General features: G+C 45.8%; 1 protein-coding gene across 1 annotated transcript in view; it reads left to right on the forward strand.

Moving 5' to 3' along the window:
- Window positions 1–6,089: 6,089 nt before the first annotated feature.
- The window catches only part of PPP2CA (protein phosphatase 2 catalytic subunit alpha), a gene marked incomplete in the record, with an annotated part of 96,789 nt that continues 77,023 nt past the window's right edge, over window positions 6,090–25,855 (forward strand). The window contains 1 exon segment of the mRNA XM_073620789.1: window positions 6,090–6,601. Within this exon segment, the coding sequence (XP_073476890.1) occupies window positions 6,500–6,601 (102 nt within the window).

The raw sequence follows: 25,855 nt of genomic DNA on the forward strand, positions 1-25,855 counted from the left end.
GGCAGTGGACGGTGTCAGTAGAGCAGTGGACGGTGTCAGTAGAGCAGAGGAGGGTGTCAGTAGAGCAGTGGACGGTGCCAGTAGAGCAGAGGAGGGTGTCAGTAGAGCAGTGGACGGTGTCAGTAGGGCAGTGGACGGTGTCAGTAGGGCAGTGGACGGTGTCAGTAGGGCAGAGGACGGTGTCAGTAGGGCAGTGGACGGTGTCAGTAGGGCATTGGACGGTGTCAGTAGAGCAGTGGACGGTGTCAGTAGAGCAGTGGACGGTGTCAGTAGAGCAGAGGACGGTGTCAGTAGATATATGGATGTTGTATGGGGGGTGGAGAACTGTATATATGGGAGGGGGACTGTATATATGGGGAGGACTGTATATATGGATGGTGTATGGGGGGACTGTATATATGGGGGGGACTGTGTATATGGATGGTGTATGGGGGGTGGACTGTATATATGGATGGTGTACGGGGGGGGACTGTATATATGGATGGTGTATGAGGAGGAGAGAGAGAACTATATGGATGGGTGGTATATGGGAGGGGGGTGGCAGAACTGTATGTATAGTGTATGGTGGGGGGAGGGGGGTGTATGTATGTATAGTGTATGGTGGGGGGAGGGGGGGTGTATGTATGTATATATGTATGTATAGTGTATGTTGGGGGGAGGGGGGTATATGTATGTATGTATAGTAGGGGGAGGGGGGTGTATGTATGTATATATGTCTGTATAGTGTATGGTGGGGGGGAGGGTGGTGTATGTATATATAGTGTATAATGGGGGAGGGGGGTGTATGTATAGTGTATTGTGGGGGGAGGGGGGGTGTATGTATATATAGTGTATGGTGGGGGGGAGGGGGAGTGTATGTATATATAGTGTATGGTGGGGGGAGGGGATGTATGTATATATGTATGTATAGTGTAAGGATGGGGAGATGGCGAAGGTATTGAATTTATTCTTCTCCTCAGTCTTCACGAGTGAATCGGGGGGCTTCAGTAACCAAAACTGCAGTGTTTATCCTCATGACACAACACAGGAAGCACCTCCATGGTTAACAGAGGACAGAATTAAAATTAGACTTGAGAAACTTAACATTAATAAATCACCGGGACCAGATGGCTTGCATCCGAGGGTGGTGCTAAATGGGGAGTACTTGGAATGGTCAGGGGTGGGTAGTGGGGTTCCCCAGGGTTCTGTGCTGGGACCAATCAAATCCTATTTAATTTGTTCATAAACGACCTGGAGGATGGGATAAACAGCTCAATCTCTGTATTTGCAGATGATACTAAGCTAAGCAGGGCAATAATTTCTCCGCAGTTCGTGGAAACCTTGCAAAAAGACCTGAACAAATTAATGGGGTGGGCAACTACATGGCAAATGAGGTTCAATGTAGAAAAATGTAAAATAATGCATTTGGGTGGCAAAAATATGAATGCAATCTATACACTAGGGGGAGAACCTCTGGGAGAATCTAGGATGGAAAAGGACCTGGGGGTCCTAGTAGATGATAGGCTCAGCAATGGCATGCAATGCCAAGCTGCTGCTAACAAAGCAAACAGAATATTGGCATGCATTAAAAAGGGGATCAACTCCAGAGATAAAACGATAATTCTCCCACTCTACAAGACTCTGGTCCGGCCGCACCTGGAGTATGCTGTCCAGTTCTGGGCACCAGTCCTCAGGAAGGATGTAATGGAAATGGAGCGAGTACAAAGAAGGGCAACAAAGCTAATAAAGGGTCTGGAGGATCTTAGTTATGAGAAAAGGTTGCGAGCACTGAACTTATTCTCTCTGGAGAAGAGATGCTTGAGAGGGGATATGATTTCAATATACAAATACCAGGGCTTGACAAATTTGCTTGGAATCTAGGAGCCAGCTAAAAAAGTTAGGAGCCAGGTTTTTTTTTTTTTAAACGACCGAAAAAGCTTTATTTTCAATATAAGAATTAACCAATCTTAAATTTACACAGAGACGACTAGAACGAATGTGACTGCTTTTATTTCCTGCCATGCAGGGACACAAGACCACCATATTCTCGCTAAAGATCCAATCAGGTCCGCCTGAAAAGCTGACAGGTGAACCTGATCAGACAGCCCGTGTGAAAGGGGCCAAGCAGGGAGATGACAGATAATAAAATCATTTTAATTAACCACTTCCTTCCCGCAGGACGACTATATACGTCCTGTCTTTGAAGAGAAATACCGTTGTTATGGTAGCAGCTAGCTACCATAACCCCGGTATCTTCTTCAAGAGCCGGCAGTTCTCTTTCAGATAAAAGTGGTCTCTACAGCAGATTAGCAGCGAGATCACTTTTATCGGCGGCAGGAGAGGGCCCCCCCTACCGCCGCTCTCCGGTGCCCTTCACCGCTTACCGTGGCCGTCGGTAACGGCGGAGGCGATCCAGATCTATCCCTGGCCTGACATGGAGACAAGTGAGAGGAAGATGGCCCCCCCGCCCATCTCCAAGTCATTGCAGGGCAGAAGCGACGTCAAATCTTCACTTCCACCCATAGCTCTTGAAGGGACATTTTTTTTTTTTTTTTTCAAATGACAATTTTTTTTTTAATGCATTTTAGTGTAAATATGAGATCTGAGGTCTTTTTGACCTCAGATCTCATATTTAAGAGGACCTGTCATGCTTTTTTTCTATTACAAGGGATTATTACATTCCTTGTAATAGGAATAAAAGTGCTTTTTTTTTTTTTTTTTTTTTTTTAAAAGAACAGTGAAAAAATAAAAGTTAAAATAAATAAGAAAAAAAAAAAATTTAAATGTGCCCCATCCCTTGTAATAGAAATAAAAGTGACACAATTTTTATTTTTTTTTTAAAAAACAGTGTAAAAATAAAAAATAAAAAGTAAAATATGTAAGAAAAAATAATAATTTTTTTAAATGCGCCCCGTCCCGCTGAGCTCGCTTGCAGAAGCAAACGCATATGTGAGTAGCACCCGCATATGAAAGCGGTGTTCAAACCACACATGTGAGGTATCGCCACGATCGTTAGAGCGAGAGCAATAATTCTAGTCCTAGACCTCCTCTGTAACTCAAAACATGCAACCTGTAGAATTTTTTAAACGTCGCCTATGGAGATTTTAAAGGGTAAAAGTTTGTCGCCATTCCATGAGCGGATGAAATTTTTAAGCGTGACATGTTGGGAATCAATTTACTCGGCGTAACATTATCTTTCACAATATAAAAAAAATTGGGCTAACTTTACTGTTTTCTTATTTTTTTAATAAAAAAAAGTATTTTTTCCCAAAAAAGTGCGCTTGTAAGTCCGCTGCGCAAATACGGTGTGACAGAAAGTATTGCAATGACCGCCATTTTATTCTCTAGGGTGTTAGAATAAAAAATATATATAATGTTTGGGGGTTCTAAGTAAAGGGAAGGAGATGAGCAGGCAGTGAAAACAGGTAGGGAAAGCTCCATTAGCATTGGTGGATGTCTTGTCATACCAACGGCCACCACCAGAGGGCGCCCGCTTGCAGAAGGAACCAGGAACCATAGGACTGCAGTAGGCCGCAAAGCCGGGGCCTCAATTACCGGTGCGGCCCAGCGCGATCGCGGCGGGAGGGGGGGGGGTGTCGAACGGACACAGGATGCCCCAGGCGCCAGGTCGCTAATTCTAGTCGCAAATGCGACCTGGCGCCCGGGGTTTGTCGAGCCCTGCAAATACAATACTGGTGACCCTACAATAGAAATAAAACTTTTTCGCAGAAGAGAGTTTAACAAGACTCGCGGCCACTCATTAAAATTAGAAGAAAAGAGGTTTAACCTTAAACTACGTAGAGGGTTCTTTACTGTAAGAGCGGCAAGGATGTGGAATTCCCTTCAACAGGCGGTGGTCTCAGCGGGGAGCATTGATAGCTTCAAGAAACTATTAGATAAGCACCTGAATGACCGCAACATACAGAGATATATAGTGTAATACTGACACATAATCACGCACATAGGTTGGACTTGATGGACTTGTGTCTTTTTTTCAACCTCACCTACTATGTAACTATGTGGGGGGCTGTATGTATATATAGTGTATGGTGGGGGGAGGGGGGTGTATGTATATATGTATGTATAGTGTATGGTGGGGGGAGGGGGGTGTATGTATATATATGTATAGTGTATGGTGGGGGAAGGGGGGGATGTATGTATGTACAGTGTATGGTGGGGGGAGGGTGTGTGTGTATATATATGTATGGTGGGGGGAGTATGTATATATGTACGTATAGTGTATGGTGGGGGAGTATGTATGTATAGTGTATGGTGGGGGGAGGGGGTGTATGTATGTATAGTATATGGTGGGGGGAGGGGGGTGTATGTACATATGTATGTATAGTGTATGGTGGGGGGAGGGGGTGTATGTATATATAGTGTATGGTGGGGGGAGTATGTATATATGTATGTATAGTGTATGGTGGGGGGAGGGGGGTGTATGTATGTATAGTGTATGGTTGGGGGAGGGGGGATGTATGTATGTATAGTGTATGGTGGGGGGAGGGGGTGTATGTATATATGTATGTATAGTGTATGTTGAGGGGAGGGGGGGTGTATGTATGTATAGTATATGGTGGGGGGAGGAGGGTGTATGTATAGTGTATGGTGGGGGGGAGAGGTGAGAGTACTTTCAAATCCTGACATGGATGGTAAAAACTTACCTTACAAGCTGGGCTCCAGTCCCAGCGAGATTTCTGCACACATTCCAGCAGAGTAGCAGGGAATGGGGAGGCTCCACCCACCTCCTTGTCCCTTCTGCAGGCAGCCAGAGGATTCGAGGAGAGCACCCGGCCGGTAACATGGAGGCTCCACCTCTGCCTCTGTGTCCCGACTTCGTCCTACACTCAGACAGCTGAGCAGGAGCAGTGCTGCGGACCCAAACTCCACAGCCGCACTGATGACACAGCTTCGGCACAGGGAGCCACTGGCGGGTCTTAAATGAATAATGTGCCCGGGTCTCAGGCGGGCAGAGACCCGGGCACATGTTTCAAAACCCGTACTGTCTGGGTGAATCCCGGACAGGTGGCAACCCTACTCATGGCATGTTTGAGCAGTATATCATTTAAGAGACAAATTTGTGTACAAAAAAAAAAATTTCCCAAATCCTTTTCCCAAAAAATTTTTCCCCAAAAAATAAAATATTCCATGACTCAACATGCCTCTCATTAAATAGCTTGGGTGTCTACTTTCCAAAAAGGGGTCATTTGGGGGGTTTGTGCTATCTTGACATTTCAGGGCCTCCGAAACTGTGATAGGTAGTGAGGAAGTGAAAATTAGCAATTTACACCCTTTGAAATCCTGAAGGCGGTGATTGGTTTTCGGGGTCCCGTACGCGGCTAGGCTCCCAAAAAGTCTCACACATGTGGTATCCCTGTACTCAGGAGAAACAGCAGAATATATTTTGGGGTGTAATTCCACATATACTTATGGCATGTTTGAGCAATATATAATTTTTTGACAACTTTGTGTAAAAAAAAAAAACTTGTGGCAAAACATTAAATATTCCATGGGCTCATCATGGCTCTCAGCAAATGGCTTGAGGTGTCTACTTTCCAAAAGAAAGCTCTATTTGTGAGGAAAAAAGGACATAAATTTTGCTTGGGTACAGCATTGCATGAACACGCAATTACCAGTTAAAGCAGCGCAGTGCCAAATTGCAAAAAATGCTTGTCAGAAAGGGGGTGAAACCTTCTGGAGCTGAAGTGGTTAATCAAACAAGCTAAAGTTAGAAGGTGATTGGTTGCTAGGCACAGCTGCACCACATTCTCAGTGCACCCTTAGTTATTCCCCCCCCCCACTGTTTCAGACCACCTGAAGTTTACTTTTATACCTGACAGCGCATATCACTGGCCTGGTCGTACATGAAATCCCAGATTACTGCAGTAAGTGGAATGCAGCCATGCCAATTCTCTCTGAGTTTATTGCATTTACACAAGGTGCCCCAACATTGTTTGGTTTCTCGTATAATATTTATCCTAGAATCTATGTCGACTGGACAAGTAAGGGCAACGATGACCTCATCTCCCATCTATTCAAGTCATTGCAGAGCGCACTGTACGCGCTGACGTAGCCAGACACACCCCCCGACGTGCTGGCATTTCATAAATGAAAGGTAGAGTGGGGGACGGAAGTGACGTTTGAGGCGAGAGACTGCTGGAGCGTTGGGAAGAGTGCGAGTAAAAAAGGAGGGGTATATGACGTCACTGCGGCCATTACAGAGAAGGCTGAGAGGTGACGAGCCAACTATTCGGGGAGAAGAAAATTCCTGGCCATCGGGAAGAGCTTAAATTGATTTTATTTTTGCCTGTGTGCCGGATTACTTTCCTCGTCGGCAAGGATATATTTTATGTCCGGCTTGATCAACTCATTATTTTCCGGCGGCTCAATTTGCCGGTTCGATTAGGCTGCCTGTGCCCCTCATCACAGCGAGTGCGGGCCCCACAGCTCAGCCACTGCTCTTCTCCCGGCTGACCTTGTAGGCCCCGGTGCTAGCCGCCTGTCTCCACAAAGTCTCAGCATGGACGAAAAGGCCTTCACCAAGGAGCTGGATCAATGGATCGAGCAGCTCAATGAGTGCAAACAGCTGACCGAGAGTCAGGTCAAGACCCTGTGTGAGAAGGTGGGTTGTGTTCGTGGTTTGAGGAGAGCAAAAAAAATAAAGTCCTGTCTGGGCCAGATTCCCCCCCCCCCCTACCCGTACATGGTGTATAGCGCTTCCTATGGTCAATAATTGGGTTTTCCTTATGTGTAAAGGGCAGGGATGGGGCGGGCTCGTTTATTGGCGATGGTTCTATGGAATCTCAGGGTTCCTCCAGAGATTTCTACGCTTTCATGGAGAACTGGCCGATCTGATATTCCCAGATAAGTAGTCAAAAACACACCAGTAATGTCTTAACGATCTGTAAGGAGGTTTTTCCCACTGACAACCCACGTTAGAGGCATTGTTCCCATTAATCAGAATACTAACACTCCCCCCCCCCCCCCCCCCCCAAAAAGGGGTCCTTCTCCCACTGACCACACCACCAATCTATGGAAGCCACCTATGTACAGGGTCTCTTTACTGCCTGCCAATGGGCTGGAGAGGGCGGCGGTGCACTTTATTAGCTGCCGCTGCAGGAAACCTCTCAATTCATTACTAACATAAGCGGGCCCTGATCACCAATGTAAGGTAACCATACTATTTTTCCCTGTTTGCATTCCTTTTCTAGCAGGTATCCTTGTTTGCTTTCCTTTTAAATGAAAAATGTTGTATGAAGCAGCACTGTGTATCAAACATGCATTGTTCTATTTATTCTGATATTCCAGAAAGTTTCCCCTCATGATAATATTTATATAGCGCCAACAGTTTACGTAATGCTTTACAACTTGAGGGTAGACAGTACAAATACAATACACTTTAATACAGTAGGAATCAGAGGGCCCTGCTCCTTAGAGCTTACAATCTAAGAGGGAAGGTCAAGAGATACAAGAGGTAATAACTGTGGGTGATGTGCTGATTGAGAAGATAAATGTACAGTTGTTAGGTGGGGGCCAGATAGGCTTCTCTGAAGAGATGAGTTTTCAGGGATTGTCTGAAAGTGGATAAAGTAGGAGAAAATCGGACGGATTGGGGTAGAGCATTCCAGAGGATGGGAGAGGCTCTGGAGAAGTCCTAAAGGCGAGCATGGGATGAGGTGACAAGGGAGTTTGAGAGCAGGAGGTCTTGGGAGGAGCGAAGAGAACGATTAGGTTGGTATTTTGTGACTAGGTTAGAGATGTAGCTGGGGGCCAGGTTGTGGATGGCTTTGTAAGTTTTAAAGTTAGTATCTTGAATTTATTTCAGTGACTGAATGGTAGCCAATGGAGGGATTGGCAGAGGGTGTAGCCGATGCTGAGCGGTTTGTGAGGTGGATGAGCCTGGCAGCAGCGTTCATGATGGCCTGAAGTGGGGATAGCCTATTTAGAGGTAAACCAATGAGCAGGGAGTTGCAGTAGTCGAGGCGGGAGATGACTAGGGAGTGGATTAGAAGGTTTGTGGTGACCTTGGTTAGGAAGGGGTGTATCTTGGAGATGTTGCAGAGATTGAGGCAGCAAGTTTTGGATAGTGATAGAATGTGGGGTTGAAAGGTTAGTTCAGAGTCCGGGATTACACCTAGGACCTTGGCGTGGGGAGATGGGTTGATAGTTGAGCCATTGATATTGACAGAGAAATCAGGGGAAGTGGCACCTGAGGGAGGAAATATCATGAGCTCGGTTTTGGATAGGTTGAGTTTGAGGAAGTTATGTGACATCCAGGCTGATATGTCTGCTAGTAAGTTGGTAATGCGTGAGGAGACAGATGGAGAGAGCTGGGGGGTGGAGAGATAGATTTGGGTGTCATCAGCGTAGAGATATTTAAAGCCGTGGGAGGCAATCAACTGACCCAAGGAGGTGGTGTAGATTGAGAAAAGGAGAGGTCCAAGAACAGAACCTTGGGGGACCCCAACGGAGAAAGGGAGAGGTGGAAGTAGAGTTGTAAGTGACACTGAAGGAGCGGTGGGATAGGTAGGATGAGAACCAGCGAAGAGTAGTCACTGAGACCAAAGGAGTGGAGTTTTTTGAGGAGGGGGTGGTCCACTGTGTCAAAGACAGCAGAGAGATCCAGGAGAAGTAGTACAGAATAGTGTCCACTGGTTTTAGCCATTAGTAGGTCATTTGAGAGTTTAAGGAGAGCAGTTTCCATGGAGTGTTGAGGGCGACAACAGGACTGAAGAGGATCAAGAAGTTTATTCATGGTCAGATGGTCGCTTAGTCAGTTGTAGACCAGTCTTTCAAGAAGTTTGGAGGAGAAGGAGAGTAAGGAGATGGGACGTAAGTTGTTGAGATTGGTGGGGTCCAGTGAGGGCTTTTTAAGCATGGGGGTGACTAGCGCATGTTAGGGAGAGTTTGAAAATGTGAGTTAGAGAATGTAGAATCGAGTCAGAGGGTGAGCGTAGCATTTGCGAGGGAGCAGGATCCAGTGGGCAGGTGGTTAGATGAGTGTTAGATAAAAGTTTAGCAACCTCAGTAATAGTAGCAGGGTTGAATGAGGGAAGTAATGATTGTATCTGTGGACATGGGGAAGGTTTTTGCGCATTGGTGATCTCCTCATGAATTGTATCACTTAGTTTTGAAGTGATTAGCAATCTCCTGGGCAGTGGGTTGGTGGAGGCAGTGGAGGACAGAGTAGAGTGTTGAAGGTAGAGAAGAGTTGACGTGGACTGGATGAGAAGGTGTTAATGAGTGTGATAAAGTAGGTCTGTTTGGCAGTGTTAAGGCAGGAATAGTATTTTAGGAGGGCAGATTTATATTGTGTGAAGTCTTCCTGGATCTTAGTCTTATGCCACATGCGCTCAAGAGTGCGACTACGTTTTCTGAGACTTCTGGTGTCATCTGTTTGCCAGGGTTGTAGCAGTCGGGGCCTAATTCTGCATGTAGTGAGGGGGGCAAGCTTGTCGAGGGAGGAAGACAGTGAGCTGTTGTAGATGAAAGTGGCTAGGTTGGGGCAGGACAGAGGTGAGATTTTGTCATAGAGGTGATCAGTAGCCGAGTACAGCAGAGAAGGGTTGAGGTGGCGAAGGTTTCTACGTGTAACTGTTAGGCGGTTGGAGTTAGAAGAGGTGGAAGACCGGGAGAGAGCAAAACTAATAAGGTGGTTGATCAGAGAGTGGGAGTGGATTATTGGAAAGGTTGCACGGAGTGCGCAGATAGGAGAAGACAAGGTCAAGGGTGTTGCCGTTGGAGTGGGTAGGAACCTGTATCCATTGCTTCAGGTCAATCGATGAGGTTAGACCAGGGGTCTCAAACTGGCGGCCCTCCAGCTGTTGCCAAACTACAAGTCCCATGAGGCATTGCAAGGCTGACAGTTACAAACTTGACTCCCACAGACAGAGGCATGATGGGACTTGTAGTTTCACAACAGCTGGAGGGCCACCAGTTTAAGACCCCTGGGTTAGACTGAGAAGTTTAGAAGTAATAGTGTTAACAGGGATGTTGAAGTCCCCGAGAATAATTGTGGGGATTTCAGAAGAGAGAAAGTAGGGCAGGCAGAGAAGTCATCAAGGAGGGCTGATACTGGTCCAAGGGGGGCCGGTAGATGACAGCAATTCTTAGAGAAATGGGAGAGAATAGACAAATGCAATGTGCCTCAAGAGGGTTGTGTCAGAGAGGGAGGTGGGTGAAGTACCTGATAGGTGCTGCATGGGGCTAGAAGGATTCCCACTCCACCTCCCTTCCATCCACTTGGTCTGGGGGAGTGAGTCCAGAGAAGGCCCCCCATGGGAGAGGGAAGCAGGAGAAGTAGTATCTGATTCATGAAGCCAGGTTTCAGTAATGGCAAGTAGGTTAAAGGAATTTGTGATAAAGAGGTCGTGAAGGGCGGTGAGTTTGTTGCAGACAGAACGTGCATTCCAAAGGGCACAAGAAAAGGGGGGGCTGGTTATGCAAAGAGGAATAGAGACTAAGTTCGGTGGGTTGCGGCTCCTGCCGGGGGATGGGAGCGTAGGGCAAAGACAGATGATGGTGGCCCAGGGTTTGGGAATATGTCACCAGAGTTTAGGAGAAGCAGGAGGGTGAGGGAGGTAATGTGGGAATGTGATTGATGTGAAGCTAATGTGCCATGAGCTGTAAATACCAGTTATCAGGGGTTCCCTGAGACTGGAAAGTTATTTCAAGAGTTTCTCCATGTTAACCACTTCAGCCCTGGAAGAATTTACCCCCTTCCTGACCAGAGCACTTTTTTGCGATTTGGCACTGCGTCGCTTTAACTGACAATTGCGTGGTCGTGCGATGTGGCTCCCAAACAAAATTGACGTGTTCCCCCCCACAAATAGTTTTCTTTTGGTGGTATTTGTTGACCCCTGCGCTTTTTGTTTTTTGAGCTATAAACAAAAAAGTGCCAATTTTGAAAAACAAATTTTTTATTTTTGCTATAATAAATATAATAAATATCCCCCCCCAAAATATAAATATATATATATATATATATATATATATATATATATATATATATATATATATATATATATATATATATATATATATATTTTCTCACATTCACAATTTTTTTTCCCCTCAATTTAGGTTGATACGTATTCATATTTTTGGTAAAAAAAAAATCGCAATAAGCGATTAATGATCATTTTGCGCAAAAGTTATAGCGTTTACAAAATGGGGGATAGTTTTATGGCATTTTTATTATTTTTTTTTTTTTTTTTTAAATGGCGGCGGTCAGCGATTTTTTTTATTGTGACTGCGACATTATGGCGGACAGATCAGACATTTTTGGGACCATTGTCATTTTATACAGCAATCAGTGCTATACAAATGCACTGATTCCTGTGTAAATGGCAGTGTAGGGGTTAAGTGTGTCCTAGGGGCATGTTTCTAACTGAGGGGCATGGCTGCGTGACAAGTCACTGATCTCTGCTCTGATGACAGGGAGCCGAGATCAGTGACACTGTCACTAGGCAGAACGGGGAGATGCTTGTTTACATTGGCGCGATCGCAGGTATTCCTACGGCGATCGAGTCCGCGGGACCCGCAACCCGACTCGCGGAGCTTGCCGCGCGCACCCATCTCTTAAAGGGGAACGTACAGGTATGTGATTCTGCCTGTATGAGCCCTTCGGCGGTCGGCAAGCGGTTAAGAGGAATATCTAGTTGCATCAAGCACTGCCCCCTTTTTCATTTCTTAGCAATTCTTGTATTGCTGTCTTTTTTTTTTTTTTTTTTTTTCATTCAAATGAGCCTGATATTTTATTTATATAATGCAGTACTTCAAAATGTAGACAATTATTGTGCCATACAAATGACAATTTTTATCTAACTTCAGACCACCTCCTACCAGCAGTTTATATCTGAGCTGTGGTGTCAAGCTGATGGTTTATATATTTGGACATTTCTTTGATTAAAAGCTGATTGGCATTGCTTTATTCGTGGACTTTTTTTAGTTAACCACTTAAGGACCAGCCTCGTTTTGGATTTTAGGTGTTTACATGTTTAAAACAGTTTTTTTGCTAGAAAGTTACTTAGAACCCCCAAACATTATATATGGTTTTTCTTCTAACACACTGGAGAATAAAATGGCAGTTGTTGCAATACTTTTTCCAAAAAAAAAAAATTCACTTTTTTTGAATAAAAAAATAACAGTAAAGTTAGCCCAGGGTTTTTTTTTTTTTTTTTTTTTTTTTTTTTTTTTATATTGTGAAATATAATGTTACGCCAAGTAAATTGATACCCAACATGTCACGCTTGAAAATTGCGCCCGCTCGTGGAATGGCGTCTAACTTTTACCCTCAAAAATCTCCATAGGCAACGTTTAAAAAATTCTACAGGTTGCATATTTTGCGGTACAGAGGAGGTCTAGGGCTAGAATTTTATTGCTCTCGCTCTACCAGTCGCGGCGATACCTCACATGTGTGGTTTGACCACCGTTTTCATATGCGGGCGCTACTCGCGTATGCGTTCGCTTCTGCGCGTGAGCTTGTCGGGACGGGGGGGTTTTAATTTTTTTATTTTTATTTATTTTACAATATTTTTATTTTTACACTGTTTAAAAAAAAAAAAAAAAAAAAAGTCACTTTTATTCCTATTACAAGGAATGTAAACATCCCTTGTAATAGAAAAAAGCATGACAGGACCTCTTAAATATGAGATTTGGGGTCAAAAAGACCTCAGATCTCATATTTACACTAAAATGCAATAATAAAAAAAGTCATTTGAAAAAATGTGCCTTTTTTAAGAGGCGTGGACGGAAGTGACGTTTTGACGTCGCTTCCGCCCAGCAGTGTCATGGAGACGAGTGGGCGCCATCTTAGCCTCATTCGTCTCCAGGCACAGGATGGAGACAGATGCGATCACCTCCGCCGCTACTGATGGCTTCGGTAAGCGGCGGAGGGCACTGGATCGCGGCGGGAGGGGGGGCCCTCTCCCGCCACCGATAAAAGTGATCTCACGGCAAATCCGCCGCAGGGACCACTTTTATCTGAAAGCCGGCCGCCGCACGAAAATATCTAGCTAGCTGCTGCCATAACAATGATATTCCTGTTCAAAGTTTGGAAGTACATCGTCGTGCGGCGGTCGGTAAGTGGTTAAAGAGGAAGTAAACTTCCTCTGAAGCCCTTTTACCTATAATGAGGCTTGCCTATAGGTAGTGTAAATATCTCCTAAACATGTACCGTTTAGGAGATATTGCATGCAGCCAGTGACATCACTGCTGCATGCGCTCTGAAGAAAAGGCCACTGGTGCGGTTCCTTCTGAGCCCTGTGCTGTGAATGGCAACTCCCAGGCGCATGCGTGGGAGTGAAGTCCTCATGGCTCCAACGACTCACAGGGCCCGAGCCCGCGAACCCAGAAGATATTTTGGGGAAAATGTCAACTGTGGTTTGCGGGTGCCGCTGGAAGGCTTTGTTCTAAGGTAAGTATTTCATAATGAGCTAGTATGTGATGCATGCTCATTATGCCTTTGTCTTGCAGGGTTTTTTTTTTTTTTTTTTATTTACAACCTCTTTAAAGACTTCTAGGCCATAAATGATTGATCCCTAATATAGATAAATGAAGGCACTGCCAAAGAATGTACACATCTGGATTGCTTGGACTGACTTGATAAAGCCTCACATGAGCCTTTATTTCTGTTGCTGTGTTTTTGTATAAATGTTGCATTTTAAAATCTGTAGTCATGTATCCATGGTGTAAAGTGGCTGGATAGATTTTTATTTGCTGGCTAGCTTTCTGATTTGTGATGCTGTTTACAGAAGCTTTAGTTTCCTTGTGGCTTTACTTGCGCTGTTTTCAGCCTTGACTTTTTTTGTTTAAGCTGTCAATGTTAAAATAACACTTAGATCTTTTATTGCTGTTTTTCCGACTGAGGGGAGTCATCATTGTGACAATTTTGTCTCGAACAGAAAGTGATGGAAAATCTAACATTTTAGAGTTGCCACAGGAAGAGTGGAAAATCCTTTTAGTTCTGGTGCCATCTGCCTCAGGCGACCTGCATACGACAGCAGCGGCGACTTGCAAAACAACTTCTATATAGAAGTCAATGCAAGTCGCCCCCAAAGTAGTACAGGAACCTTTTTCTAAGTAGGAGCGACTTGCGTCTCTCTTATTAAAACGGTTCCATTGTACAGAACGGGACGCGACTTGTCAGGCAGCTAAGTCACCTGACAAGTCGTCCCAGTGTGAACTGGCTCTAAGGCTCGATTCACACCTATGCATGTTGCTTTTGAGCGTTTTTGGAGTTTTTTTTTTTTTTTTTTTTTCATGCTTGCCACGTTTTTTAGCAGCGTTTTTGCTGCGATTTGCGTTTTTTTTTTTTTTTTTTTTTTTTTTTTTTTCAGTCTAAAAAAAAAATAAAAAAAAAAAACGGGCGTTTTTGATGCTTGTCCATTGAATTCTATTACATGCAAAACGCTGCATTTTGCATGAAAAAAAGTCCCTGACCCTTTCCAAAAATGCAGAGATACAAAAAGGCATTGATGTGAACATGTTCCATAGGAACCCATGTTAAAAAATTCCCATGCATTTCTGCAAAATGCATCAAAAAACGCGCTAGTGTGAATGGAGCCTTAGAGGGCATTCCCCATGTTCTAGAGCAAGAGCCCTTCTCCTACTTCCTGTTGTCTCTTAGACAGGTAGAGGAAATTGCAGCGACTTTACAATCACTTTAACCACTTCAATACCGGGCCTATTCTGGCACTTGTCTCCTACATGTAAAAAGCATAATTTTTTTTTTTTTTTTTTTTTTTTTTTTTTTTTTTGCTTTGCTAGAAAATTACTCAGAACCCCCAAAGATTGTGTGTGGGGTTTTTTTTTTTTTTTTTTTTTTTTTTTTTTTTTCAGACACCCTAGGGAATAAAATGGCGGTCATTGCAACGTTTTACCTCACATGGTATTTGCGCAATAATTTTTTCAAACACTTTTTTTTTTTTGGGGGGAAAAACGGTTTAATGAATTAACAAAACAGTAAAGCTGGCACAATTTTTTTTTTTGTATAATGTGAAAGATGTTACGCCGAGTAAATAGATACCTAACATGTCATGCTTAAAAATTGCGCACACATGTAATGGCGACAAACATTGGTACTTAAAAATCTCCATAGGCAACGCTTTGAAAATTTTTACAGGTTACCAGTTTAGAGTTAGAGGAGGTCTAGTGCTAGAATTGTTGCACACGGCGATACCTCACATGTGTGGTTTGAACGGCGTTTACATATGTTGGCGGGACTTGCGTGTGCGTTCGCTTCTGAGCGCAAGCTACTGGGGACAGGGGTGTAAAAAATTTTTTTAACTTAATTTTTTATTTTTTTTTATTTTACACTTTTATTCCTATTGCAAGGAATGTAAACATCCCTTGTAATAGGAATCTATTTGACAGGTCCTCTTTATGGAGAGAGGCGGGGTCAATAAGACCCCACATCTCTCCTCCAGGTTGGAAAGCATGGGATTGTGAAAAAAACTTCACCGATCTCATGCTGACAGCTGCGATTTGCGGCTTTATTTACATCCGGGAACTGTGCCCGGGCCTCCGGTCATAGAAATGACTGGTCACCGGAAATCTCTATCGTTGTCCGGCCCCAGCCGATTCTCTCCAGGCCCCCCGATGGCACGGGAGAGGCCAGGGAAGCACCGGATGGCGGTGAGGGGGGGGGGGGGGGCGCGCATGTCGCCTATAAGAACGATCAAGCAGCGGAACTGCGGCTCTAAGTGTAGTATTAAAACCGTATCATTTATTGCACAAGGTTAAAAACACTTACAAGATATAAGTGGGAATATAGCACAACATCACACCAGAACCTTTCCCAGCTACCCAGATCATGCGAGGAGCCTGTGGGACGCAGTAGAACTGCCAGGTCTACATACTTATGAGCATGACTTTCACTTATATCTTGTAAGTGTTTGTTTTTTAATCTTGTGCAATAAATGATACTGTTTTTAATACTACACATAGAGGGGCGCCTCCCATGTGACAGCGTTGACCAATTAAAATGCTCTTAAACCTCCCTCCTGGTGGGGTTCCACCCAAAAATGGAACTTTCGCTTTAAGCACTCCTCACCTCCTTGCATGCCACATTTGCCATGTCATAATTTTTATTTTTTTGGGGGGCGGGGGGGGGGGAGTGGGTGCCTAGTTTTAGGTGGGATTTTCTGTCCAGCGACTCCTCTCCCCCTAGGCAATCTTCTGGGCCACAGATCCCAGAAGATTGTCCACTTGGAGAGTGAGACTTGCGCATGTGCAGTGCACACCTGGCTGTGAAGCTGCAAGCTGTCATGGCCGGGTGCCCACAGTTTCAATGGAGATGTGGCGAAGAGGAGCGAGGCTCCGTGCGGCCGCATCGCTGGACCGTGGGACATGTGATTGTCCGTTTGTTAAAAATCAGCAGCTACACTTTTTGTAGCTGCTGACCTTTAATAAACTAAAAAAAAAGCCTGGAACTCCACTTTGAGCTATGGGGATTTCTAAGCCCTGGAGCCGTGAGGCAGCTATACCGGGGCTCATAACGGCAGATCACGGCTATGCCGGTCAGTGGGACTGGGGGAGGGGCGAGGAGGGGGTCCTGTGTAAGTTCACCTTACAGATTTTTCTGTAAAGGTTAACTTGCACTTTGAAGAAATGGTTCATTAAATATTCCTTTTTTTTTTTTTTTTGTTATGGAAGAATTGAGGTCTGTGTTAAGCTGCTACCAAGTTCCTAGGCAATGTCTAATGCATGGACCGCTAGTAATACCTCTCAACCTGATGACTGAGCATAAGGCTGGTAATTTTTCCTTTCTCTCGTTATAAACTTTGTGTGACACATTGGGTGCCACTTTTCCTATTGAGTGGGGAAAGCTCCTATGGTACACAGAAGAATTTCTAACCTTTTACACACTAAACCCCAGTACCTGTCCCTACTCTAAACACGCCCAACTTGTTAAAGTATAGCCCCCTCCCTTCATGCCCCTTTATTCATCCTGCAATTTTTTTTTTTTCTTACTCGCCCAAGTTCTTTTCCAGGTCCCTTGCCACTGCCATTTCCCGGTGCAGCAATTCAATATTCCAGCACTGCATATGTTCCCTCTTCTGAATCCAGAGGACCCTTCAATGGACAGTCAATAGGAAGTATCCACGTCATGCAGGCACTATGGTTGTAGGTAAGTAAAAGGGAAGTTTTAAATGGGGCTTTTAATACAGGAATCGGTATCCTTTCCCGGAGTTGCGCTTTGGGTCTGGTTTTATACTAATTTAACTTGAGTTGCACAGAATTGCATGGCGAGGGAAATCTCATTGTTTTCAATAGTGCCTGTGCTAATCAATGCGACTCAGAATGGCACAATTTTGAAGACTGTTCTTGCACCTACTTTGGTGCAATTTACACTAGGGCCCATTGAATATGCTAAGTTGCACTGTAAATCACATCAAAGTTGCTTTGAAGTAGTGACCATTTAACACGTTCTCTAATACTCCCAAGTCTAAATGCCACCACCAAAATAAAATAAATGCCTGATAACAAGTTAGCCTAACAATCTACCGCTCTAAAATGTTTTTCTAGATTCTAACCCCCCCCCCCCCCTCCCAAAAAAAGGGGTCCTGAAAATCTGTACTTGCCTGACTGGTTCTAAATATTAACAATCCCATGCTGTGCTGTCATGTGACCTACCAAGCCCTACAATTTAGATCTCTATGAATGTGTGGCAGGCGCTGCAGGTATCAAGACATAGGATCTGGGGCGATGCTTTGGAAGTGTATGACTTGGCAAGTTGTAGCCGCTCCCACAGAAATGGACCTGTCCTGCCAACCATATTTTAATTTTGTAAATTGTGTGGACTTCTGAAAACCAGAAGAGGGAGAATGTTTACTTTTTGGCCTGAGGCAAATACAACCAACTGGTCTTTTCATGTTGAGGACAGTTCTACGTAGATGTGCAAAACACAAGGGTTTTCATAGAGGACGTGATTTATTATCTGTTGTCTCACATATAGGCTAAGAAAAGGTGAGGGTGATTTGTAAACCAGGAAGCACTTGTTGAGCTGAATAAGTAGACAGCTGTTCTGTGAAAATTGCTTCTGAAAGCATGAGTTGTCATTTTTACAGCAAAGATTTCAGAATTTTGTCAAAGCTGTAAGGCTCCGTTCACGCGAAACGTGGGGTGTTTACAATGCCATTATTTCTCAATGGCACCCTAAACTTGGTGCAACTTTGCTGCGATTTGTCGTGTGACAATCATGGCAAAATCGTACCACGTTTGGGGCGCTATTGAGAAATATGGCATGGCAAACGTGCCCCATGTTACTGCGATTCTGAATCACAGGCAGAATCGCAATGATTCTGCCCCTGTGTGAGTGGAGCCTAAAGGAAGCAAATGCTGGTAGCCTCCTGTGGCGGGAGCTGTAATTGTGGGTCTGACTATTGGATGGTTGCTCCAAATGCATTTTTTTTTCCCTTGTGTGTACTAGGCATTAGATGTGGCTGCTGTGTGGTGTTCTACATTGTAGAACACCTTTTCACTGTTGTAGCTTTTATTGAAGTGTCACAAAATAACTTTTCATTCATCTTTTATGTACTGCAGAGCTTTGCAAACACATGGGTTGAATTTACCAACACTTGGGAGAGTGCTAAATCTGGAGCAGCTTTGCATGGTAGCCAATCTGCTTCTAACTTGCCAAAACTCTGGAAGCCAATTGGTTTCTATGCAGAGCTGCACCAGATTTTGCCCACTCCAGTCTTAGTAAAACACCATAATGTAAATTGGCAGCGTGGTCTCCCCCCCCCCCGACACCCCCCCCACCCCCCACCCCCTCAGTGCTGATCGCCACATTTCACCTGGTGTGAACAGATCCTAAAGTGGAGTTCCACCCAAAAATGGAGTAATGGTGACCCCCTGACATTTCACATTTGGCTTGTCCTTTTTTTGGGGCGGGGGGGCGGATGCCCAGTTTTTATGGGCACCCAGCTCCCACTTCCTCCCCGGTCACACCTTTTGTAGCTGCTGACTTTTAAAGTGGTTGTAAACTTTAAAAAAAAAAAAAAAAAAAAAAATTCAAGACAAAGGCATACTAGCTCATTATGAATTGCTTACCTGAGATCAAAGTCCTCGCTCACCGATCCGGAGGTCGACCTCGCTCCTGGAGTTACTTCTAGGTATCGTGGGCTCCGGCGCTGTGATTGGCCAGGGCCGCGATGATGTCACTCCTGCGCATGGGAGCTGCCAGTAACGGCCTGACCCCTATCATCGTGCCCTTTCTAAAGTGCGCATGCACCATAGTCCTCGGCACTCTGCCTTTTTTCCTACATATCTCCTAAACCGTGGAGTTTTAGGAGATATTTCAAGCACCTACAAGTAAGCCTTAATATAAAATATAGGCTTACCTGTAAGTAAAAGTGGTTATACAGGGAGTACAACTACTTTCAGTGCTGATGACTTGGGCATATCTCCTAAACCATGCAGGTTTAGGAGATATCAAGTGTAGCTACAGGTGAGCCTAATTATAGGCTCACCATAGCAAAAAGTGGTTGTAAAGGGTTTACAACCACTTTAAATGGGTGGAACTCCGCTTTAAAGGACAGACTTCTATGCATTGGGAACTGTCTGTGCACGGCTACCCAGCACATATGTGAATGGACCCATGCTAATTAGAAAATCATCGCAGCGTACTTCCCCTGAATTTACAAGTTGTTTGGACAAGACACCGTCTTGAAAACCTGGCCGTCCAGGATGTGTGCTCGCTGTATCAGACCATGCATTGCTCAGTGGATCCTGCTTACTCTTGAGACCTCCTGAAATGGTGGCGTTCCTTATGTGAGGTAAATAAGTGTCATAGTGCCCCGCCAGCCAGGCTATTTTGGAGGTCACGTTAGTGAGCCCCGCGGGTTGCTAGCTATTGGTGCATATGCTGGGACCTGTGGTGAATACTTGTGCTCCATCGGTCAGTTCTCACAGCACGACGCCTCATGCTTGCTCGGTAAGGCGAGGCTGAACGCGGTACACAGACTCTGAGCTCGCAATGCTCCCAACAGTCCGGCTCATGGCGGCGGCCTCTAAGATGGTGGCGCCGGCTCGTCTCCCCACCCCCTCCGCAGGAATGCACGAAGTATGCGCGTGCCCGCGATGCGCGTCTACAAGCACGTGTGGTAAGATCTTTCTGCGGATGCTCAGATCAGCCGGTGTTTGTGCCAGGAGAGGCTCTTGTTACACTTTGATGGGTTATTCTGTAGTTGGACTGAATGTACCTAGAAAATACAGAACAGAATATCAAGAATCGTACTAAATGACATTTCAATATATATTCTGGTCGTTATTTACAGTGCAATAAAACTGGATGATCCATTTGTGTCTGATTCAACAAATCAATCTAATTGTACAGTGCACAAGTTGATCAACTGTGGCGTCAGTGGGGGTTTTTCATGCCTTTTGTAATTCTTATGTAAATACACATGTGCCATATCCCTCCTACTACATCCGAACTACTGGCAACAATCAAAATCAGGACTATTGCGCGTCGCTTTGTCTCACTCATTTCCAGTTTGATTGTTTTGGCGAATTATAAATCGGCTGTTCAGTTTTATTGCACTGTGTATGGCCATCATTAGTCTTTGCCATGCAGGGTGTTTTAGGATCGCTATGCCAGATGCTGTAGAATGATTGTGTGCGGCGTCCAGAAATGTCTTAATCTACAGTGACTATATGTCTCGATACCATGAACTGTTCATCTCTACATCGGCAGTGACCTACCTTCCTGCAATTGATGCAATCATAGCCACTGTCCAGATCACACAATCAAAGTGGTTCTAAAGGTGGAGGGTTTTTATCGTAATGCATTAAAGCAGAGTTCTGCCCAAAAAGGGACTTTTTTTTTTCAGAATCCTGACCTGTGTAATACAGGTATTTTGCTCCCACTGACGGGCATAGATAGCCGAGCCACCTGTGTGTATCTACGCCACTCCCGGCACCTTCTCCGCCAACCCCCCCCCCCCACACTGTCTTTTTGGGAGACACACAGGTCCCAGAAGACAGCAGGGACCAGTGGGATCGCGCTTCGCGAGTCGCGCATGCACAGTAGGGAACCAGGAAGTGAAGCCGCAAGAGGTTGGTTTAGAACTAACTGTAAATGAGGGACTTGGAATATTTCCTATCACAATAGTGTGCATGGTGATAACAAAATATTTGTTGCACAAGTGTTTACAGTACATCTGGAAAGTATTCACAGCGCCTCACTTTTTCCACATTTTTCCTGTTACAGCCTTATTCCAAAATGTATTAAATTCATCATTTTCCTCAAAATTCTACAAACAATACCCCATAATGACAACGTGAAAAGTTTGTTTTGAAATCTTTGCAAGCTTATTAAAAATAAAAAATGAAAATCAAGTACTTGTGTACAGGCATGTAAAACAAAATGTACTTAAAGGAGTTGTAAAGGCAGGTTTTTTTTTCTCCTAATGCAATCTATGCATTAAGATAAAAACCATTTGTGTGTACCAGCCACCCCAGCACCCCCCTAATTACTTACCTGAGCCCCATTTCTCTCCAGCGATGTCCAGGACACTCCCCCCTGATTGGCTGGCTGACAGCCGTGGGAGCCAATTGCGCCCCTGCCGTTTCTCATCCAATCAGAGGAGAGGGGGTGGGACCAGGTCAGGGCTCCGTGTCTGAATGGACACACGGAGCTGTGGCTCGGCTCCAGTGCACCCATAGAATGCTGCTGACTGGGGGCACTCTAAAGGAGGGAGAGAGAGAGAGACATCGCTTCCGGTGGGGCATATCGGCGGTTAGTTCCAGTCACTGGAACGCAGGGGGAAGGGGAGGGTCATCCTGGCTGAGAATTCCTTCCAGCCCTCGACTGCAGGGAAGCCAGAAGGATTCTTAAAAGGCACATGTGTCGCCAGCCCCTGCGCTCGGCCATGGAGGAGATGGAGCTGCCAGCCGGGATGGCGGGTGCTGGACCAAAACTCCAGCCAGGACCAGGTAAGAGTCCTTTACACTCTGGGTGTGTTTTTGTGTTATGGTTCCTTCCCTGGGCAAGCCTGCAGCTGACTGTAAAGTGGATGCCTATTTAAGAGTTCAGCAGGGAATGGTGGCTCTATTTGTATATGTAATGGTGGGGGTTGCTCTGTCTTTCCCTCTTCAGGGTGTTTAGTGGCTACTGCAATGTGTCGGGGTCCTGCCCCTAAGTAAAAGTGGGGGGGGTTGATGATTTTCTTCTAGGCCAAAGCCACTGCCAAATTGGAGCTTCTTCCCTTAGATAAAATATCTCTTATCGCCATGCCCACCCATGTTATTGATAAAGCGGCTGTGCAAAGTAAAGGAAAACATGGGCCATTGGGGATACTTGAAGACTGAGGTTAAGAACCACTGCACTAAGGGACTCCTATCCCAAACCACTCTGCAGGATTTGTGAAGGAGGAGTCCAACTCTTCTCAGTAAGGAAGGAACTTGCGCAAACTTTGGGTACAGTGTGCTCCCTAAGCAAGGTTAGGGATCCGGCCAAAGCTCCCATTCCAATCCTCTGCCCTCTACAAAATTTGGCGGGAAGCAAGTCGGAGGAGGAGAGCGAGAGTATCCCCCCCCCCCCCCAACATTGGATTCAGAGGAGAATTGAGAGGAGGTAAGGGCCTCCAGTTACAAACTGACTTTGGAGGAAGTGGGTGACAAGAGGTCACAAGAGGGAAAAACACAATTTTCGTTGCATGATAAAATGTGCTAGAGGAGACCAAACATGGGGTGTTCCCAGTCCATACGGTACTGACCAAGATGGTGAAGGAGTGGAAAGACCCGGAAAAAGGGCCAGTTTTTTGGGTTTTTTTTTTTCCTATTTTGTCTTTCGGGACAGCACCTTTTGAGACCTTGGCTCCTTCATTCTCAGGAAACGCCCCCTCCTTCCCTCCAGCCCGTAAGTTTTGGTGTTTCCTCCCGGAAGAGACACTGCTAGGAACTGGGGCCAATTTTCAGCTGAGGAGGCTGAGGCTGGTGTTTTCCTGGAAGGGAGAGACAGATCTCTCAGTGTACAGCAGCTGGGCTGGGGAGTCTTTGTCTGCTTAGTGCAGTAACACACCTTGTCCTCCTCCCTTGGGGAAGATTGAGGCCAGGGCACTCGCTTTCCGGTACCTTGGGAAAAGGTGGGGGCGGATGCTGTGGCATTCCCCTCGCTCTGTGGTGGCCAGCATGGAGCTTGAGGCTGGGCTGGACGGCGGGTAACGTCAGTTCTGGCGGGGGCGGGCACTTCCGATTGACCCGTGGCTTCCAGTTCCAGCTGCGGGATGTAAAGCTAGCAGCGTGACGGCTGGTGGAGGCTCCGTTCGGCTGTAGTGACAGCACTAGCAGCAGCTAAGGCGGACCACGCTCATTTCTGGCCTGCAGGAATGTCTAAGACTGATGCTTCCCGATCTGTGCCGGGTGACGCCATCACCAGCCACTCTAAGGTAAGTGGAACCCTGGGGTGGTGTTCCCTTACCATCTTCCAGTTTAGCTCCATGGGTGAACCCACCCCCACCCTTGGTGATTGGAGGGGAGGAGGTGTACTTCTGGGACCCTGGTGGTAGACGCTCTGGGGGGGGGGGGGGGGGGTCTTGTTTGTGCGCCGGCAGATTCTAATGGCTGTGGGATTTGTCATTTCAGGGCAAGACCACTGAAAAGTCTAGGTCCCCACACAACACCAAGAGGAAGTGCCTGTTGTGTAGGAGTACTTTGGGAGAGTCTTGGCCCAAAGTTCTGTGTCGAGAATGCATTGAGGGGTTGGTTAAGGAACATTCTGCAGAACAGGGTTCTGACTTGGCAGCATCCATTAAGAAGGTTTCCAGCACCTTCCAGTCTTTTAAAATGCTGTTTGCAAGTTTTCAGCCCCCACAACCCCCAGCTAACCCCCAGATGTTGCACCTGGTCCATCAGCAGGTCCCTCTGTCTGTGAAGGGTTACCTGGGGGCACCAGACAGGCATTTAAGGATGAGCCTGACAGCACGTTCTCTGACTCCTCAAGGGAGTCGGGCGGAGAGAAAATGGGTAGGGAGTCCATTCAAACCTCCTGATACAAACTCTCCCTGGAAGAGGTGGAAGAGCTCTTGGAAGCCATCTAGACCACTCTAGGTATCCAAGAGTAGAAAAATTTGCTGTCGCTCCATGATCAGATGTACAAAGGTCTTGGAGAGCAGAAGAGGAAGGTCTTTCCGGTCCATGAGGTCCTGGTTGACGCCATCAAAAAGGAAATGGCGAGACCCAGAAAGGAAGGCTTTCTTTTCCAAAGTGTTAAAACGCAAATTCCCCTTTGCAGAGGATGAAGCGGCTGTGTGGAGTAAATTGCCTAGATTGGATGCAGCCTTTTCTCAGGTATCCAGAAAGACAGACTTGGCTTTTGAAGATATGGGGGTGCTAGCAGACCCCATTGACAAGAGGATGGACTCCCTCCTCAGGAAGACTTGGGATTCCTCCTTAGGGAATCTTAAACCTGCCATGGCTGTCACAGTGTGGCGCGTAACATGGAGCTCTGTCTAATGCACATATTGAGGCTGGAACCGCAAAAAAAAAAGATTCTCTCCTCCTTCCCCATGCTTTTAAAGGGGTTGCATATGTTGCGTATACCTCAGCAGAGTCGGTCTGCATATCTGCTAGATCCTCTGCTCTGGCCAATTCGCCCAGGAGAGCTCTCTGGCTTAAAACCTGGCAAGGGGACAATGCATCAAAGGTCAAACTTTGCGGAGTCCCTTTCACTGGGGATTTTCTGTTCGGTCTGGACTTGGAGGCTGTCCTTGATCGGACAAGCGGATAAGAAGGCCTTTCCCTTGAAGAGAAAATTGGGGGAACAGTCTACAAAAGAAAACTCGCCCGCAAAAGAAGTTTAATTTTCCTAGGGCATAGTCTCCGAAAAAGTTTGGACTAACTGGGCAGAGGGCGCAGGGGAGCTATTTATTTAATTTTTTTTTTTTTTTTTTTTTTTCACCCTCCTGAACAGCCCCGAAAGTCCCATTGACAGGTTAACCCCGGTGGGAGGAAGACTGGGGGCTTTCCTCCCATAGTGGGAGGTCGGTTACCTCCCAATCTGTTCATACTAGGAATTGTAAGGAGGGGGTTCAGACTGGAATTCTCAACACACCCACCCACCCCCCCCCCTAGTTACAGACCTGCCTAAGTATGTGGAAAAGGCGGCACTACTTTCCTCATTGGAGGAACTGGAACAGCAGGATGTAGTATCGTGGGTCCCACCGGGGGAGATGGGCAGAGGGTTCTATTCCCACATCTTTGTGGTTCGAAGCCCTCAGGGAAGTTCAGGCTCATCCTGAACCTGAAGCCTCTGAATTGAGTAATCTTCTACAGAACATTTCAGATGGCTTCCATCTTTTCCATGAAGACACTGCTTCCTCCGCCGAACGGAGGGGGAGACGAGCGGGGCTTCAATCCCCCGCATCGCTGGACCCAGGGACAGGTAAGTGTCCAATTAAAAGTCAGCAGCTGCAGTATTTGTAGCTGCTGACTTTTAATTTTTTTTTTTTTTTTTGTGGCCCTCCTTTTAAATTCAGATGATGCTGCTATAAGACCTGCAAACAGTACAAAATATTTTACAAGCGCACACATACAAGAATGACCTTTCCTGCAGGGCTAGTTAAACACCAGAACATATTCAAAAAATACGGGGGGTTTGGTTACACTATATGGTCATATAGTGCTAAGCCCACTTACTGCGACAAAGTACCCCGAATTGGTGGCTTTGGGGTTACTGACGGTTGCACTCCCAGCTGTAAGGTGGGCGGGATTGCATTTCCGCCCTTTGCAGTTGTTCATTCGGAAGTTTGGGAAGACACTCAAAGGTCCTTGGCCTCAACTGTTCTCATACCAATACAGGTGGAGAAAGGCAGCTAATCTATCCCAGAGTCTGGAATGGGTACTGCCAGTGTCCAAGATCATCACAACA

This window comes from Aquarana catesbeiana, linkage group LG03, assembly GCF_042186555.1.
Source record: "Aquarana catesbeiana isolate 2022-GZ linkage group LG03, ASM4218655v1, whole genome shotgun sequence".
Lineage (NCBI taxonomy): Eukaryota > Metazoa > Chordata > Amphibia > Anura > Ranidae > Aquarana > Aquarana catesbeiana.